Source organism: Dreissena polymorpha, chromosome 1 (assembly GCF_020536995.1).
Source record: "Dreissena polymorpha isolate Duluth1 chromosome 1, UMN_Dpol_1.0, whole genome shotgun sequence".
Classification (NCBI taxonomy): domain Eukaryota; kingdom Metazoa; phylum Mollusca; class Bivalvia; order Myida; family Dreissenidae; genus Dreissena; species Dreissena polymorpha.
Window position 1 is genome coordinate 196,953,281 of NC_068355.1, and position 16,152 is coordinate 196,969,432.

The 16,152-nt window shown below is 35.2% G+C and overlaps 1 protein-coding gene across 1 annotated transcript in view; it reads right to left on the reverse strand.

The window, feature by feature from the left end:
* LOC127864483 (leucine-rich repeat neuronal protein 3-like) overlaps nt 1–16,152 on the reverse strand; it is a 144,951-nt gene that overhangs the window by 12,224 nt on the left and 116,575 nt on the right. Inside the window, exons 7-9 of the mRNA XM_052404106.1 lie at nt 10,222–10,389; nt 6,684–6,923; nt 3,207–3,374 (exon numbers count right to left, since the gene is read on the reverse strand). Coding sequence (XP_052260066.1) covers nt 3,207–3,374; nt 6,684–6,923; nt 10,222–10,389 — 576 coding nt within the window. The remainder of the gene's footprint in view (nt 1–3,206; nt 3,375–6,683; nt 6,924–10,221; nt 10,390–16,152) is intronic.

Consider the following 16,152-nt stretch of genomic DNA (forward strand, 5'->3'; position numbering starts at 1 on the left):
AAAAGGCACATATGATGTTTTCAACTTTTTAAAACTTTTAATCACAGCTTTAACTGATCATTGCAAAACTTTTTTTAAAGTAAACTTTCCGGATATTTATGTTTAGCGTACGTCGAATTTTCGCAATGACGTCACATTCATATCGAACGCTCTTGTCGTTTTCAAATGAAAAGGTTACATGAACCAGGGACGTTCACGTGTTGGTATACGTCCCTGAATGAACTAAATACCACGTGTTTCATAAAGCCATGGATAAATGCCACTTTTTAACTATTAGTCATGTCTGTATTCATAAATTAATGAAGTATTGAACAAAGAAAGTTTCAATCAGCGTTAAATATCCGCGTGTGCCTCGTGACAATGAGAGTTAAACAAACGGCGGTACATGTATATGCAGGTTTGCCACCCATGGAATAGGTGGTCATTAAATAACAAAACAAGAGCACCGCCTAGCGGGTGCAGACTGCCTTTTTTTAAATTTGAAAGACCCATCTCCATACTTCAATACAAAAGGAATGAGGTGTGGGGTGGAGAGGGGTGTATAGTGTGGGGGTGTGGTCATGTATTTCATTATTTTCCAAAAATAAGAAACTAAATGAAAAAAACTCATTTTTTTAAGGGGGGGGGATTCTTGGGAGGGATGTTTGGACGGTCTTTCAAAAATACATTGATAATAAAATATTTGTGTTTTTTAAAACCATGTTTAAAAAATGAATATTTTTTTGTGGTAGGGGGTCGAAGTGGTCGGGGGTTGAAAAGATGGTATAGTGTGAGGGTATTTAGTCAATAATTAGATGATTTTTCACAAATTAGAGAACACTGGAACAAAAATATCATTTTTGGGGTAAGGGATTCTGGGGTGTAGCGTGGGGGATGGTTTGGGTGGAGTATATTGTGGTATGTCAGGTAAGTGTTGTTTTGTCAAAGTATTAATCAAATCTGATCATAAATAAAGAAGTTATTTCAATTTAAGCAAAATTTAATAATTTGACCTTAAGAGTCAAGGTCATTCAAAGGTCAAAGAAAAATTCAACTGGCCAGGTACAGTACTCTCATGATAGCATTAAAGTAGTTAAAGTTTTAAAGCAATAGCCTTGATAATTTAGAAGAACAGAGGATCTTAACACAAAATTTAACAAAAAATTCAAAGTTACTAAGTAAAAAAAACGGTCATAATTCCGTCAAAATGCCAACCAGAGTTATGCAACTTGTCCTTTACAGTACCCTTATGATAGTTAGCGAGCGTTCCAAGTAGGAAAGCAATAGCTATGATACTTTAGAAGTAAAGTGGAACAAAACACAAAACTCAAAGAAATGTGCAATGTTCAAAGTATAAAGGGTCCATAATTCTGTCAAAATACCAGTAAGAGTTACATAACATTTTATGCACAATCTCCTTATTATAGTTAGTAAGTATTGCAAGTATGAAAGTAATAGTTTTGATACTTCAGGAATAAAGTGGACCTAAACACAAAACTTAACAAAATTTTCAATTTTATATGTATATACAGGGCACAAAATTCTGTCAAAATGCCAGCCAGAGTTATCTTACTTTGCATGCCCAGTAACCTCATGACTGTTAGTAAGAGTACCAAGTTTGAATGCAATAGCTTGGATACGTCATGAGAAAAGTGCACCTAAACACAAAACTTAATCGGACGCCGACGCAGACGCCGACGAAGACGCCGACGCAGACGCCGACGCTCAGGTGATGACAATAGCTCATTTTTTTCAAAAATAGATGAGCTAAATTTGCTATACATGTAAATGAAAGTTCTGTAAAATAGGCGAGGGTTTGACTTGTAATAGACAGTATTCGAAACTCGGCTTATCTCTAAGTAGTAACAATCTATACCGTTACGGCCTTGTGTCTTACGAATATTCTGATATTTACAAAAGATGTCGGATCATTTTAGTCTGAATAACAATACGTTCAGTCGTTAATTTAGGTAAATATTATGTGTACATCATGTAGGTGAGCGAAAAAAAACAGTCATACGCGAGGACTGAATAACAATAATGGCTGATTTATTTCAGATAAATAGTCTGTGCCAAAAGTTTGGGTCGTCGAAGTTTGTCATTTAGAAACCTGAGTGACTATCATTGATTCGTTGACACCAAACCCACGCCGTTTTCTTCAGAACAAACTCCTTTTTCTGATTGGTTTCCATTGATAATGCCGCTTAGCCAATCAAAATGACGTATGCATCACACAAATGCCGTAGGCAGAGTAAACATGTCGTATTTGGAGCTTATATCAACTCGCGCAATTTAAAGCTACGGGGTTATTATTGTTTTTTAAAGCACTTTTTGGGTCATAGGCCCTCTTTCATTGCGTCATACGCAGTCATGCATTAAGATGCATGTTTTGGGGACACCGAGATAACAAACGATTGCAAAAGCAGATAAGACTTGAAACATATGGATCTAAATACAAGGGCACATGGCGCTAATGGGTTTTGAACGGTGTAGCGTGGCGCTCCGAAAAAATAGGCATGGCGAGTCGCCAGTTGATTGGGCCTGGATAAAACACTACATCATGTCATAACAAACAGTGAAAATGTGTGGGAAATAAAAATATAATTTCCCAATAAATGATGAAGCCCATACATGTTTTATTTAATCATTTTTTATTTAAACATTGACCTCTAAGTATGACCTTGATCTTTGAGCAATAGACCTGGATTTTTTATGTGAAGTTTGAGGCAAGTTAGTCAAAATTGCAGATGACATAAATAACAGTCTAAACAAGCTCTGGAAAACCGAATCTGATGATCTTTTACTACTTGGATACATATTTGGACGCATTTGTAGTCCCTTAGAAAGTTAAATTTACTGGATTAAAGTTTTAAATGTTTCGTTTGCAATCATTTAAAACTGATGAGCAGCAAACAGCATAAAACCGTAACCGACTGCAAGTTACTCTTAGGCAGTCCTAGCTTTATACTGTGTGCAGACTGCCATTTTCACTGTCCTTCTGAGTGGGAGAAGGTTAATTAATGATTTGCTCCCAAAATCTATGCATATACACACAAATCATCAAATGTGCGTAAATACTTGCATGAACAAAACTTTCCAGCAGTCCGATTTCTGTACACTTTTCAAATTATAATAAATACCTTCTACCCTTGAATATATTAAAAAAAAACTTTTGTAGGAATGGTTAAGGGTCAAAATGAACGTGTTGTGGACCTGATTACACTGACCTATAATCTGGTCACCAGTCGACGTGGTAATTGGCAAGTACCAGAACCAGTTGTAGCTAATCTGGTTCTGCCAGTCTGGGTCCGTGATGACATCTATGGCAATGACAATCGTCATATTGGGCTCAACGTCGTATGTGGCATTGGGTGCCTTTACTATCTCAATATTGTCTGCAAGAAGCAGCAAACCAAAAATTAGTTTCCAACAAAAAACAAATCACTTCTAAAATGAAAGAAATTATTTTAAAAATAATAGATAAAAGAGTTGATTTGTCAAAATCAGGACAAACTCATTGTAACCTGTTAACATTTACTACACTTTTCAATTATATGAGCCTAAATCTTGGAAAACAGGATTAAATACATCTGAGTAGTTTTATCCTAGATTAGCATGTGCAGACCGCACATGATTATCAGGGACAACACTTTCTTCTTTCATGGAATTTTGCATTAAAATGATGTCTCTTTTTCAATTAAAATTAAGTCATTGGCAAGTGTCATCCGTTATAAGCCTGTGCTGACTGAATAGGCTCATTTTAAACGACACTTTGCATACATGCATTTAGCCCAGTTTTCCAAAATTGAGACTCATATCTTCTAATATGGTGTTCACATTTAAAATTCTCAGTAGCAACTCGCTATACTTGTCATAGGAAGCCCTTAACATATATGTGTTCAATGTATGTTTGTTACATTGTTGACTTTGTTTTCCTTAACAAAACATACATTCATTGTATCGAACAGCCTTACTTTCAGAAACAATACCGGTACTCTGGTAATATGATTTTGGAAAGATCGTTTTAATGCTGTCCAACTAGGGATCACAGCCAGGATAAGACATATTTATACCTATCTATTCAAGCTCGATTGAATCAAAAGCCTAAGGTTTATTTGAAACTCTTGAGTCCGCTTCCTGGGTAGAACCATTACTTTGCGTCATTCTGGGGAGCTCAAAGAACGCTACCACAGCGGTAATCAAACTCGATCTCCGGGTCCCTAGGCATACACCATTTACACTACCCCACGGAAATATGTTGGGAAAGCCAACACATTACATCATACAAGACTGACACTTCTTTGACTGTAAGTCTGACACATTACCCACTACATTATTCAATACTGACTCACCTACGACTGTAAGTCTGACACATTACCCACTACATTATTCAATACTGACTCACCTATGACTGTAAGTCTGAAACATTACTCACTACATCATTCAATACTGACTCATTTGTGCTTTAAGCCTGACACATTACCCACAACACCATTCAATACTGACTCACTTATGACTGTTAGTCTAACAAATTACCCAATACATCATACAAGACTGAAAGTATTTGCACAAATTTATTATTATAAAGCCAAATTTGGATTGGATCATGGTTTACGCAACACGTTTTGATGAGGTATCTTGATTTCGGCAGCCATTTTGGACGCCATCTTCCTCATTTTTCAAAATATAATTTGCACTCCGTAATTCATATATAATCTGTATAATATAATCAAAACGTCATGTTTCAATGAACTACTCGTTCACATTGTGCATGGAATTTAATTTGACATTGGACTCATTTAATATGTATCAAATAGCTTTAAAGAACAATATTCATTTTACAATTAACTTAACTCAATTATCAAGTTTTTAATGCAAACGAAACGATTATATATTGATGTATTACTTATTACGACACAAGGTGGAATACGTTTTATGTTTTAGATGGTGAACTAGTCTAGGTGTGATGACATAATTCGGCAACTTTATATATTCACCAGTCCATAGATTACCGGAATCCGTTCTCAAATCGAACACTTCGACAAAAAATAGCTACATTTGAACGGGTTACACTGATGGTTGTTGTCAATAATTGCACTTTCACATGGATACTACTATTGAATTGCTAGATAAGAGATCGTTTTTAAAAGGCAGTACAAATCATAAATTAATATTATGTTATCAACCTAAGTAACTATGAGCCTCGGAACAAATTGTCTTCAGTCCACTTCAAAAGAAATAAGTAAGGAATTTTAATGTACAGACAACATTTTAAAGAAAAAAATGGGTAACACATTTCACTTAATACATAGGATTTATAAAACTCAACATAGCAATTCTGATTAACATTCACTATGTTATTTCTTTTAGACAGGTGCTCAATAGTCCATACAATACATAATTAAACCGCAATTCATATCTGAATTGAGCATTTATTGACGATTTTCACTTGGTGGAAGTACATGTACGAACACATGCAAAGGTATAAAGTTGCTTTACAAATATTATTGACTGGGCCACAGCAAGCGATGCTGAGGTCAACAGCGGTAACATTTTGTTAGTTCCAAGCATTTGAAACGTTAAATCGATGTCTATAATTTAAGTATTTTGAAGTATAACTGATCGTCGTTCAAACCTTCTTGAATAATTTCATCAAATAGTCTGTAATCTTAAGTATAAGTAAATTATATTCAACTTTCAGCACTAAATGTACCAATACAATACCACGTTTATTATCGTTAAAGAATCAAGAAACGGACACGAGAGCGTTTCAATAAGCCTGAGGCTTTCGATGAAATCGAGCTATAATAAATAGAAGTTCTTTTGTTTTTACAATTGCACATGAAATACAACAACCCAAAAATGACAACCACATTGACTTAAAACCAATTCAAGCGAAACAATTGAGTTATACATAGGTGTGGCACAAGTTAAACTTGTGTATATATTATTGTATTAAACGATTTCTGGACAGTCTGGACAGACGAGCTTTTTCAAAAATATGTTGTGACCCAAATAATTGTATAAATCAGTTAAGGTATATAATGTTGTGAAGTACTTGTATGTTATGGACGACATTTGATTATCACAACGTCTTGCGATTGGTCACATAATGTGTAGTCGATGAATACGCTTATTTTACAGGGATCTCAGGAAAAGTATTTAGCTATGAGTGTTATACATTAAAGCATGGTGAAACATGTAGCCATTAACGTATCGCCCTACGGAAACCTGCACTGACATGGATGTGAAACCGCATTGGCCTGTCACCGCATAGACGTGACGTGTTTGTCTATGCGGCAATTGTCAATTTATATAGACGACCCCGTCAATGCCATCGAACACTCGCTCCGCATAGACCATTCTAAATAAATGCATTCCAGCCAGCCTGTTTAAATCCGATAAAGTTCTGAATGAAATAAACATGGATTTATACAATTATACATGCATACTCAATTTCTTTGTGAAAATATTTAAATAAAGGTTATCATTGTTCAACACATGTTATTTCAACGTATTGGTATGCGGGCCTTGAAATAACACACATTTTTATTAAAACAGAAAAGTGTGGAATTTCAATTAAGATTATATTCATAGTCGCGTCAACGTACACAAGTTTAATGATGCAAAAGTGAAAAGCTGGAATTCAGATATAAGGAGGAGGCTACACAACCTTGCAATATTCGAAAAAGATAAAGTCCTACTTTTTATGTCCAGCTCCTTTCCTTTCACAGTGAAGTTCACCACTCGATGGTCAAACTTGTGGCTGATATTGATGGAGAAGAGCCTGTCATCCGTGAGGTCCTGATAGAGATCATACTCGGCAGTATTGTCCGCCATTACAGGTGTTTTCACGTCGGGTATGGTGAAGGTCAGCTCCGTGCCCGACAGTGACAGCTTGAAGTACTTGTCATAGCTGGAGGTGGGTGGGAGTGGCTGCTTCTCTGTAAGGTAGTTATATCAGTGAGTAAAATTCAATGAACATAGCGATTTATCAAAAACAATTAACATAGATGTATACATGAAGAAATCATCTTTAAGCCACTATATGTAAACAACCAGAAATTATTCCACTTGGTGGTCAGTGACAGCTAGAAATACTGATCATAGATGGAAGTGCTGCTTCTCTGAAGGGTAGAAATATTGGTGATTTACATAGATCGAAATTCAGAATCACATGCTTTTCTAAAGAGTAACATAATTGGTTAAGCTACAAAGAACGAAATTTGGAATTATGAAATTATTTTCTCAAGTGGGATATATCATTAAAGTAACAATGAAATTCAGAATCCTACATTGCTAGCAACACAACATGTAGTGTTTAATCTAGAATGTCAGAGGGGCATGGATAATGACTTAAAAAAGGCATTGCACACGGTTATTCTCTTACAAAAGGCACATAAGCTGTGTTTAACTTTTTTTAAATTTTAATCACAGCTTTAACTGATCATGGCAGAACTTATTTGAAATTAAACTGTTCGGATGTTTATGCTTAGCGTACGTCGAATTTTCGCAATGACGTCACATTCATATCGAACGCTCTTGTCGTTTTCAAATGAAAAGGTTACATGAAGCAGGGACGTACACGTGTTGGTATACGTCCCTGAATGAACTAAATAACACATGTTTCGTTATGCCTTTACTAAATGCCATTTTTAAATATTAATCATGTCTGTATTCATAAATTAATGAAGTATTAAATAAAGAAAGTTTTAATCAGCGTTAGATATCCGCGTGTTTCTCCTGACAATGAGAGTTAAACAAACGGCGGTTCATGTATATGCCGGTTTGCCAGTCATGAAATAGGTAGTCAATACATAATAAAACAAGAACACCGCCTAGCGGGTGCAGACTGTTCATTTTTTATTATTTTAAGGACCCATCTCAAAACTTCAATAAAAATGAATGAGGTGTGGGGATGGAGAGGGATGTATAGTGTGGGGGTGTGGTCATTTATTACATTATCTTCCACAAATAAGAAACACAATGAACAAATCATCTTTTTGTGGGGAGGATTCTTGGGCGAAATGGTTAGACGGTCTTTTAAAAAAACAATAATGAAAAAAGTTGCGTTTTTTCAAACCATGTTTAAATAAGAAATAGTATTTTTATTGGTGGGTCGAAGTGGTCGGGGTTGAGAGGGTGGTATAGTGTGAGGGTATAGTCATTAATTAGATGATCTGACCAAAATTAGAAAAACATGTGGAAAAAAATCATGTTCGGTGTAAGGGAATCTAGCATGGAGCGTGGGGGATGGTTTGGTGGAGTCTATTATGGTATGTCAGGTAAGTGTGGTTTCGTCAAAGTATGAATCAAATCTGATAAAAATAAAGAAGGTATGACAATTTTAGCAAAATTTAATAATTTTACCTAAAAGTCAAGGTCATTTGAAGGTCAAGGTAAATTTCAACTTGTCAGGTACAGTACCCCAATGGTAGTATGAAAGTAGTTAAAGTTTGAAAGCAATAGCCTTGATACTTTAGAAGTAAAGAGGATCGAAACAAAAAAAAATTCAAAGTTACTTAGTAAAAAAAGGGTCATAATTCCGTTTAAATGACAACTTTACTTTGCCTGCCAAGTCCCCTCATAACAGTTAGAAAGAGTACTGAGTTTGAATGCAGTAGCTTTGATACTTCATGAGAAAAATGCACCTAAACACAAAACTTAACATGACGCCGACGCAGACAAAGACGTAGAAGCCGTCGCCGACGCAATCGCTGACGCTCAGTTGATGATGATAGCTCTTTTTTTCCAAAAATGAATGAGCTTTAATTGATATACATGTTAATAAGCGTTCTTCAAAATTTAAGAGGGTTTGACTTGCTACATACAGTATTCGAAACTCGGCTTACTTCTAAGTAATTACAATCTTTACTGCTACGGCCTTGTGTCTTACGAATATTCTGATATTAACAAAAGATGTCGGATCATTTTAGTTCGAATTACACTACGTAAAGTCGTTAATTTAGGTAAATATTATTTGTACTCCATGTAGGTGAGCGAAAAAAACAGTCATACGCAAGGACTGTATAATTATTGCTGATTTATTTCAGATAAAAGTCTTAGCCAAAGTTTGGGTCGTCGAAGTTTGTCATTACGAAACGTGAGTGACTATCATAAATTCGTTGACACAAAACCCACGCCGTTTTATTAAGAACAAACTGCTTTTTCTGATTGGTTTCCATTGATATTGCCACTTAGCCAATCAACATGACAGATGCATCACAAAAATGCCGTAGGCAGAGTTAACATATCATATTTGGAGCTTATACCAACTCGCGCAACTAAATGCTTCGGGGTGATTATTAATTTTTACAGCACTTTTCGGGTCATAGGCCCTCTTTCATTGCGTCATACGCAGTCATGCATTAATATGCATGTTTTCGGGATACCGAGATAACAAACGATTGTACAATAAGATAAGACTTTAAACATATGGATCTAGATAAAATGGCACATCGCGCTAATGGGCTTTGCAAGGGGTAGAGTGGCGCTCCGAAAACTTAGGCATGGCGGGGCGCCAGCTGATGAGGCCTGGATAAAACACTACAACATGTCATATCCAACAGTGAAAATGTGTGGGAAATCAAATTATAATTTCTCAATATATGATGAAGCCCATACATGTTTTGCATAATCATCTTTTATTTAACCTTTAACCTCTAAGCATGACCTTTACCTTTAAGCATTAGATATGTTTTTTATGTGATCGGCACTTTCCACAGGTTAAAGTCTTTGGCAAGTTATTCAAAATTGTAGATGACAGAAATAACAGTATAGAAAAGTTCTGGGATACCGAGTTTGATGATCCTTTACCACTTGGATACATATTTTGACGCATGTGTAGTCCCTTAGAAAGTTAAATTTATTGGATTCAAGTTTCAAAGGCTTTGTTTCCAACCATTTAAAACTCATGAGAAGCAAACAGCATAAAGACGTAACCGACTTCAAGTGACTCTCAGGCAGTTATAGCTTTATACTGATTGCAAACAGCCATTTTTACTGTCCTTCTGAGCGGGAGAGGGTTAATTAATTTTTTGCCCCCAAAACCAAAGCATAGACACACATATCATTAAATGTGAGTTAATACTTGCATAAACACAACTTTCCAGTAGTCCGATTTGTGTACACTATTCAAATGATATTAAGTACCTCCTACCATAAAAAGATCAGTTAAAAAAACCTTTTGTAACAATTGTTTAGGGGTCAAAATGAACGTGTTGTTGACCTGACTACACCGACCTATAATCTGGTCACCGGTCGCCGTGGTGACTGGCAAGTACCAGAACCATTTGTAGCTAATCTGGTTCTGAAAGTCTGGGTCCGTGATGACGTCTATGGCAATGACAATCGTCATATTGGGCTCAACATCGTATGTGGCATTAGGGGCCTTTAATATTTCAATCGTATCTGCAAGAAGCAGCAAACCAACAATAAGTTTACAACAAAAAACAATTCACTGCTAAAGTTCAATAAATACTTTTTTTAAATCAGATAAAAGAGTTGCTTTGTCAAAACAGGACAAACTCATTGTAACCTGTTTAAATAAAGTACACTTTTCAATTATATGAGCCTACATTTAGGAAAACCGGATTAAATACATCTGAGTAGTTTTATTCTAGAATAGCATGTGCAGTCCACTTTCTGCTTTCATTGATGTTTCCATTAAAATGATGTCTCGTTTTCAATAAATATTAAGTCATTGGCAATTGTCATCCGTAATAAGCCTGTGCTGACTGCAGAGTCTTATATAAAACGACACTTTGCACACATGCTTTAGCCTAGTTTTCCAAAATGGAGACTCATATTTTCTCCTATGTTGTCAAATCGCTATACTTGTCATAGGAAGTCATTATCATATCATTGTTCAATGTATTTGTGTTACATTGTTCACATTGTTTTCCTTAACACAACACATTCATTGTATCGAACAGCATAACTTTCAGAAACAATACCGGTACTCTGGTATTATGATTTTGGAAAGAACGTTATAATGCTCTCCAACTAGGGGCAAAGGCAAGGATAGGAAATAGTTATACCTATCTATTCAAGCTCGATTGAATCAAAAGCCTAAGGCTTATTTCAAACTCTTGAGTCCGCTTCCTGGGTAGAACAATTACTTTGAGTAATTTGGAGGAGCTCAAAGAATGCTACCACAGCGGTAATCAAACTTGATCTTCCGGTCCCTAGGCATACACCATTTGCACTACCCCATGCAAATTAGTTTGGAAAGCCAACACATTACATCATACAAGACTGATTCTTATTTGACTGTAAGTCTGACACATTACCCGCATCATTCAATACTGACTCACCTATGACTGTTAGTCTAACAAATTACCCAATACATCATACAAGACTGAACTTATTTGTACAAATTTAATATTCTAAAGCAAAATTGGTATTGGATCCTGGTTTACGCAGCAAGTTTTGAGGAGGTATCTTGATCTCGGCATCCATTTTGACGTCATCTTCGTCATTTTTGAACATATAATTTGCACTCCGTAATTCATATGTAATCTCTATAATATTATAAAAATGACATGTTTCAATGAACAACTCGTTTACATTATGCATGTAATTGAATTTGACATTGGACTAAATAAATATGTTTCTAATTACTCTAAATAACAATATTCATTTTACAATTTACATAACTCAATTCTCAAGAATTGTATGCACACGCAACGATTACATTGATATAATACTTATTACGACACAAGTTGATAGACGTTTTCTTTTTTAGATGGTAAACTAGCCTGAGTGTAATGACATAATCCGCTAACTTTATATAGTCACCAGTCCATAGATTACCGGAATCCGTTCCAAAATCGAACAATTCGACAAAATATAGTTAAATTTAATTTAAGCGGATTTTCATAATAGGACCTTGGACGGGTTACATTAATTGTCGTTGCCAATAACTGCACAAGAACATGGATAATACTATTGAATTGCTAGATAAGCGATCGTTTTTTTAAAGGCAGTACCAATCATATTACGTTATTTACTTATGTAGCCATGCGCGTCGGAATAGACTTTATCCTATTACCAGATGACAATCGATAATATAACAACGATCGTATAAACTTCAGCTTTTTACAATCGCTATTTTTATATCAGGATATTTTCAAATTGCTATTTAAAGACGGTACTACTGTTGTTACCTCATTCATAAAAATCATGTGAAAACAATATTTTCAGCGACCTCATAGGCATAAAAATGAATTTATAATTATTATCAATTTAGAATAATATAACATAATATAAAATAAACAAATAAATAATAAAACACAACGTTAGCCTTATTGTTATATTTTTTTTCCATTTATTTATGATGTAAATATTCTGCACTAAAATTGCTGTCTGCAATGGAACAAAATTCAACAAATATGTCTGATCATATTGAATGTCCAAATTTGAATTTAATACTAGAGGATAGTGACTTTGAAACTGAACTCAATGAGCAAACTGCAAATACACAAGATGTTGTTGAAATTTCATATGAAGACTTTCAGGCAAAGTTTGGGTTTGATGCCATAGTGTTGTTTGATTTTGACCATGAACTGGAAAAACCTGCTACTGAAAAACTAGCTTCTGAGAACATTCCCATATATGATCAAAATAAGGATTCAATCAGGCAAGAAACTTAAAAAAGCAATGAGTTTTAGGATGTTAACATTGGACATGTCAATAAATTTATCACTGACCAAGAAAATAAAAACCCAGCAAAAAAAAACATTTGCTTAAATCAACACATTTCGCAGATATCTTGCACAAAACGGCGAAACAAAGCAAATACATGAAATTCCCGTTCATCAGTTAGATCACTATGTGGCAAGCTTCATCTTTTCTCTAACAAAACGGATGGGTCGGACTATGAACCGAGTTCATTGAGAGGTTTTTTAAGCTCGTTGGATCGGTATTTTCGTCGTCATCGTTTTCCACACAGCATTATGTCCGGTTCCGGAACAGACTTTGAGCTGACTCCTGAAATCTTCAATGCAAAAAAGAAAAGCATACAGAACGAGGTTTATTTCTGTTCTTAATATATAATTATAAAAAAAATGAAAGTAAGTTTATCCAATAAATGAAAAGCCTATCCAAATAAATGCATAAACTATTGGAATTATTCATAGCATTTCGAACAAGACTATTTCCAAGCAATATAAGTCCCATACCGGCTGCACCATTGTCAGATTTTATTTATATATTGTTGCCATAGCAACCATAATTTTTGACGTAGGCACAAAATAAAATGACGTGCACAATAGCCATATCGGCATCTATCAATGTTTCAAGTTTCATGAAAAAATATGAAGAACTTTGGAAATTATCGCAGGATCCAGAAAAGTGTGACAGACTCACAGACTGACGGACTGACGGACACATAGAGCGCAAACCATTAGGCCCCTCCGTAGAAACCGGTAGGGGGCAAATACTAGCATATATTCTGTACTTTTAGTTGTGTTTTTAACATGTAAATAACACAAATAAGTATATTCGACTGGATTCTTTAATGAAATGTTAATACAAACAATTTAAGCTATTTTAGTTGTCCGATGGATGTTTGCAATGTAAGGCAGAACACCACCTTTTAAATGCATACCTTCACATTATCGAACAGTTGAACATTGTTGTTTACAAGCCAAAGGCAACCGGGGGAAGTTGAACCTCTCATGATGAGGACATAGACCAAATGTGGGAAACTGCTTGGCTTGGTCCACACACTCCATGTTCCCTGCTAAACACAATGTGGCTTAATAACAGTCTCCACTTTGGCTTAAGAGGTACAACTGAATAACACAATTTGAGGTGGATAACTCTATTTTATCAAAATGAATTGTTTCAATCATTAGTGATAGCTCAAATTACATGTTTTTTATTATTGATAACCAACTTTTTTTTTTTAAAAATTAAACGTTTCGATACAAAATTCAATGCAGAAAAACTTGTTTCAAATAAAATTATTAATTTATGATACTGTTAGTGTGACAAATGATTAACAGGGGTTTCGCTGTCAATTGTCAGTGTTCATTGTCAGTAAAATTGCCATTTTTTTTTTAATTTTTGAGGTTTTAACAGTTTGTAAATTCAAATTTGTAGACTACTTCATCTAAATAAATTTACACATATTATCAATATATTATTAAAATGGTAGCTAAAAGAACTCTAGCGAACAGTTGATATTGTACTGACAGACCTGTTTAAAGGCGCGCCATTCAAAATAATAATAAGCAACATTTTAATTTATGGAAGCCATAACTATTAAAATTGCACTGTTCAGGGCTTTTTTTCTTTTGTGAGAGTGGCCGTTTTTCACCAAATTATTACACTCGCTACTCAAATTTTCACAATTTCAAGAAGTTCGCAATTCAAATGTTCACAATTACAGAAAGTTCTCATCTTAAATGTTCACAAGTTTACCAATTTCGCGACTATCTTTTTTTAATTTTGAACAGTTCGCGAGTCATTAGTTTACAGAATGGGGTGGCAAAGGCTTCTTCACAAAACTGGAAAAAAACTGTTGTTTGTTCATTTGTGCGTGTATATTTGTGTATTCTTTTTAAGTTTAAAAAAAGCAATAACAGAAAAAATATTTTTATCATAAACAAAACAAAACACATAGCATACCTTATATTTAGATGGTGAGAAGTGATGCTGAGAACCACTGCAGAGGGTGATGAATGCATAGAGTTTCATGAGAGGCAGACAAAAACTCGCACTGGTGAGAATGTGGTCGACTAAAAGAGGGTCAACCCCAAGATGTTTGCGGTAAATTATCCTCGTGACCCAATTGCCATGTACAAGGCTTATTCGGCAAAGCGACCAGACGGATGCTCAAAAGACGACGATCCATTTTACCTAGCGCCGCGCACCAAAGATCGTTGTTCTAGTCAGTGTTTTTTGAGACAGGGCCTTGGAGAGGTCAATCTAGAAAAGATGCTCAAAAACATGTCCTGAGGGCAAACGTTACACAAACCAGTCTGTGCGAAAAATCTTGTTCGGAAGCTTCGAGGCCATGAAGTTCCTCCCACATAAAGTATGGCTATTGCAGGTCGTAAGAATGTTCAGTCCATCTTGAACTATTCTTCAGTAACTGAAAAACAACTTCAACGATGTTCAGTCATATTGTCGACGTTCTCAAAAGCACAGTCGATGTCTGAACACGCCATCAGAAAAAAACACAATATGTACAGCAACACTAATCTCACAAACAAATCCAGTGTCTCTTACAATTACTCAATATACTGTAAATTCAGATTATATGTTCCCCACCCACCACACAACTTACACTGTAAAAACACGGAATTCAATATTTCAACAGCAAGGCTTTTAACATCACATTTTTTTTAGAAACCTTTGACATCCAAAACTTTAATGTCATCAACTCTTCGAGTACAAGATCACTCATAGATCTAAATAAATTAGTCTTGTATTTCAAATTCCCACACGAGCACATGTCAAATGTTCGCTTTCTAACCGATTTTAAACTATATCTGGACGGTCTTGACACACGGGCTTTTTGAAAAATCGTGTGTTACCCAAATAAGTGCATTAATCATTTAAGATTTGTATTGCTGTAAAGAACTTGTGTGTTATGGACGACATTTGATCACCACAACGTCTTGCGACTGACGAAAGACGGACAACACGTTATCATAACCCCCCCCCCCTTGAGCAATATGTGATCAGGTGAGCTTAAATACATTCCATTTCAAGTTGCGCTTAGGACAAGCTTACAGGAATGCCAGAAATAGGGAATGCCTTACTGAGACAAACCAAAATATACTTTAATAAAAAATATCACATATAGTTGTGGCTGTTACATATTAAGATGTGGAGGTGGCACATTATAACAGGCAATTTCATTTTGTTGTTTAAATGATTGCGCTACTCAATTATTCGTATGATATTTTTAAGACGAAGGATACTCTTGTATTTGAATTTTTCTGAAAAATGGTAATATTAGAACTTACTAAAAAGTGTGTTTGTTTGAAAAGGAAAGTCGATTAAATCCCTAAGGATTTCATTTCAAGCATAGTCGCGATATCGTTCAAAATTACCTACATGCGAGAGTGTGTTGACTCCGTCAAAATAACATCGCAACATTCGCATTACCGTATTTCATTATGTTGTGCCAGTTATGTCAGCCATACTAGGAAATGTGTA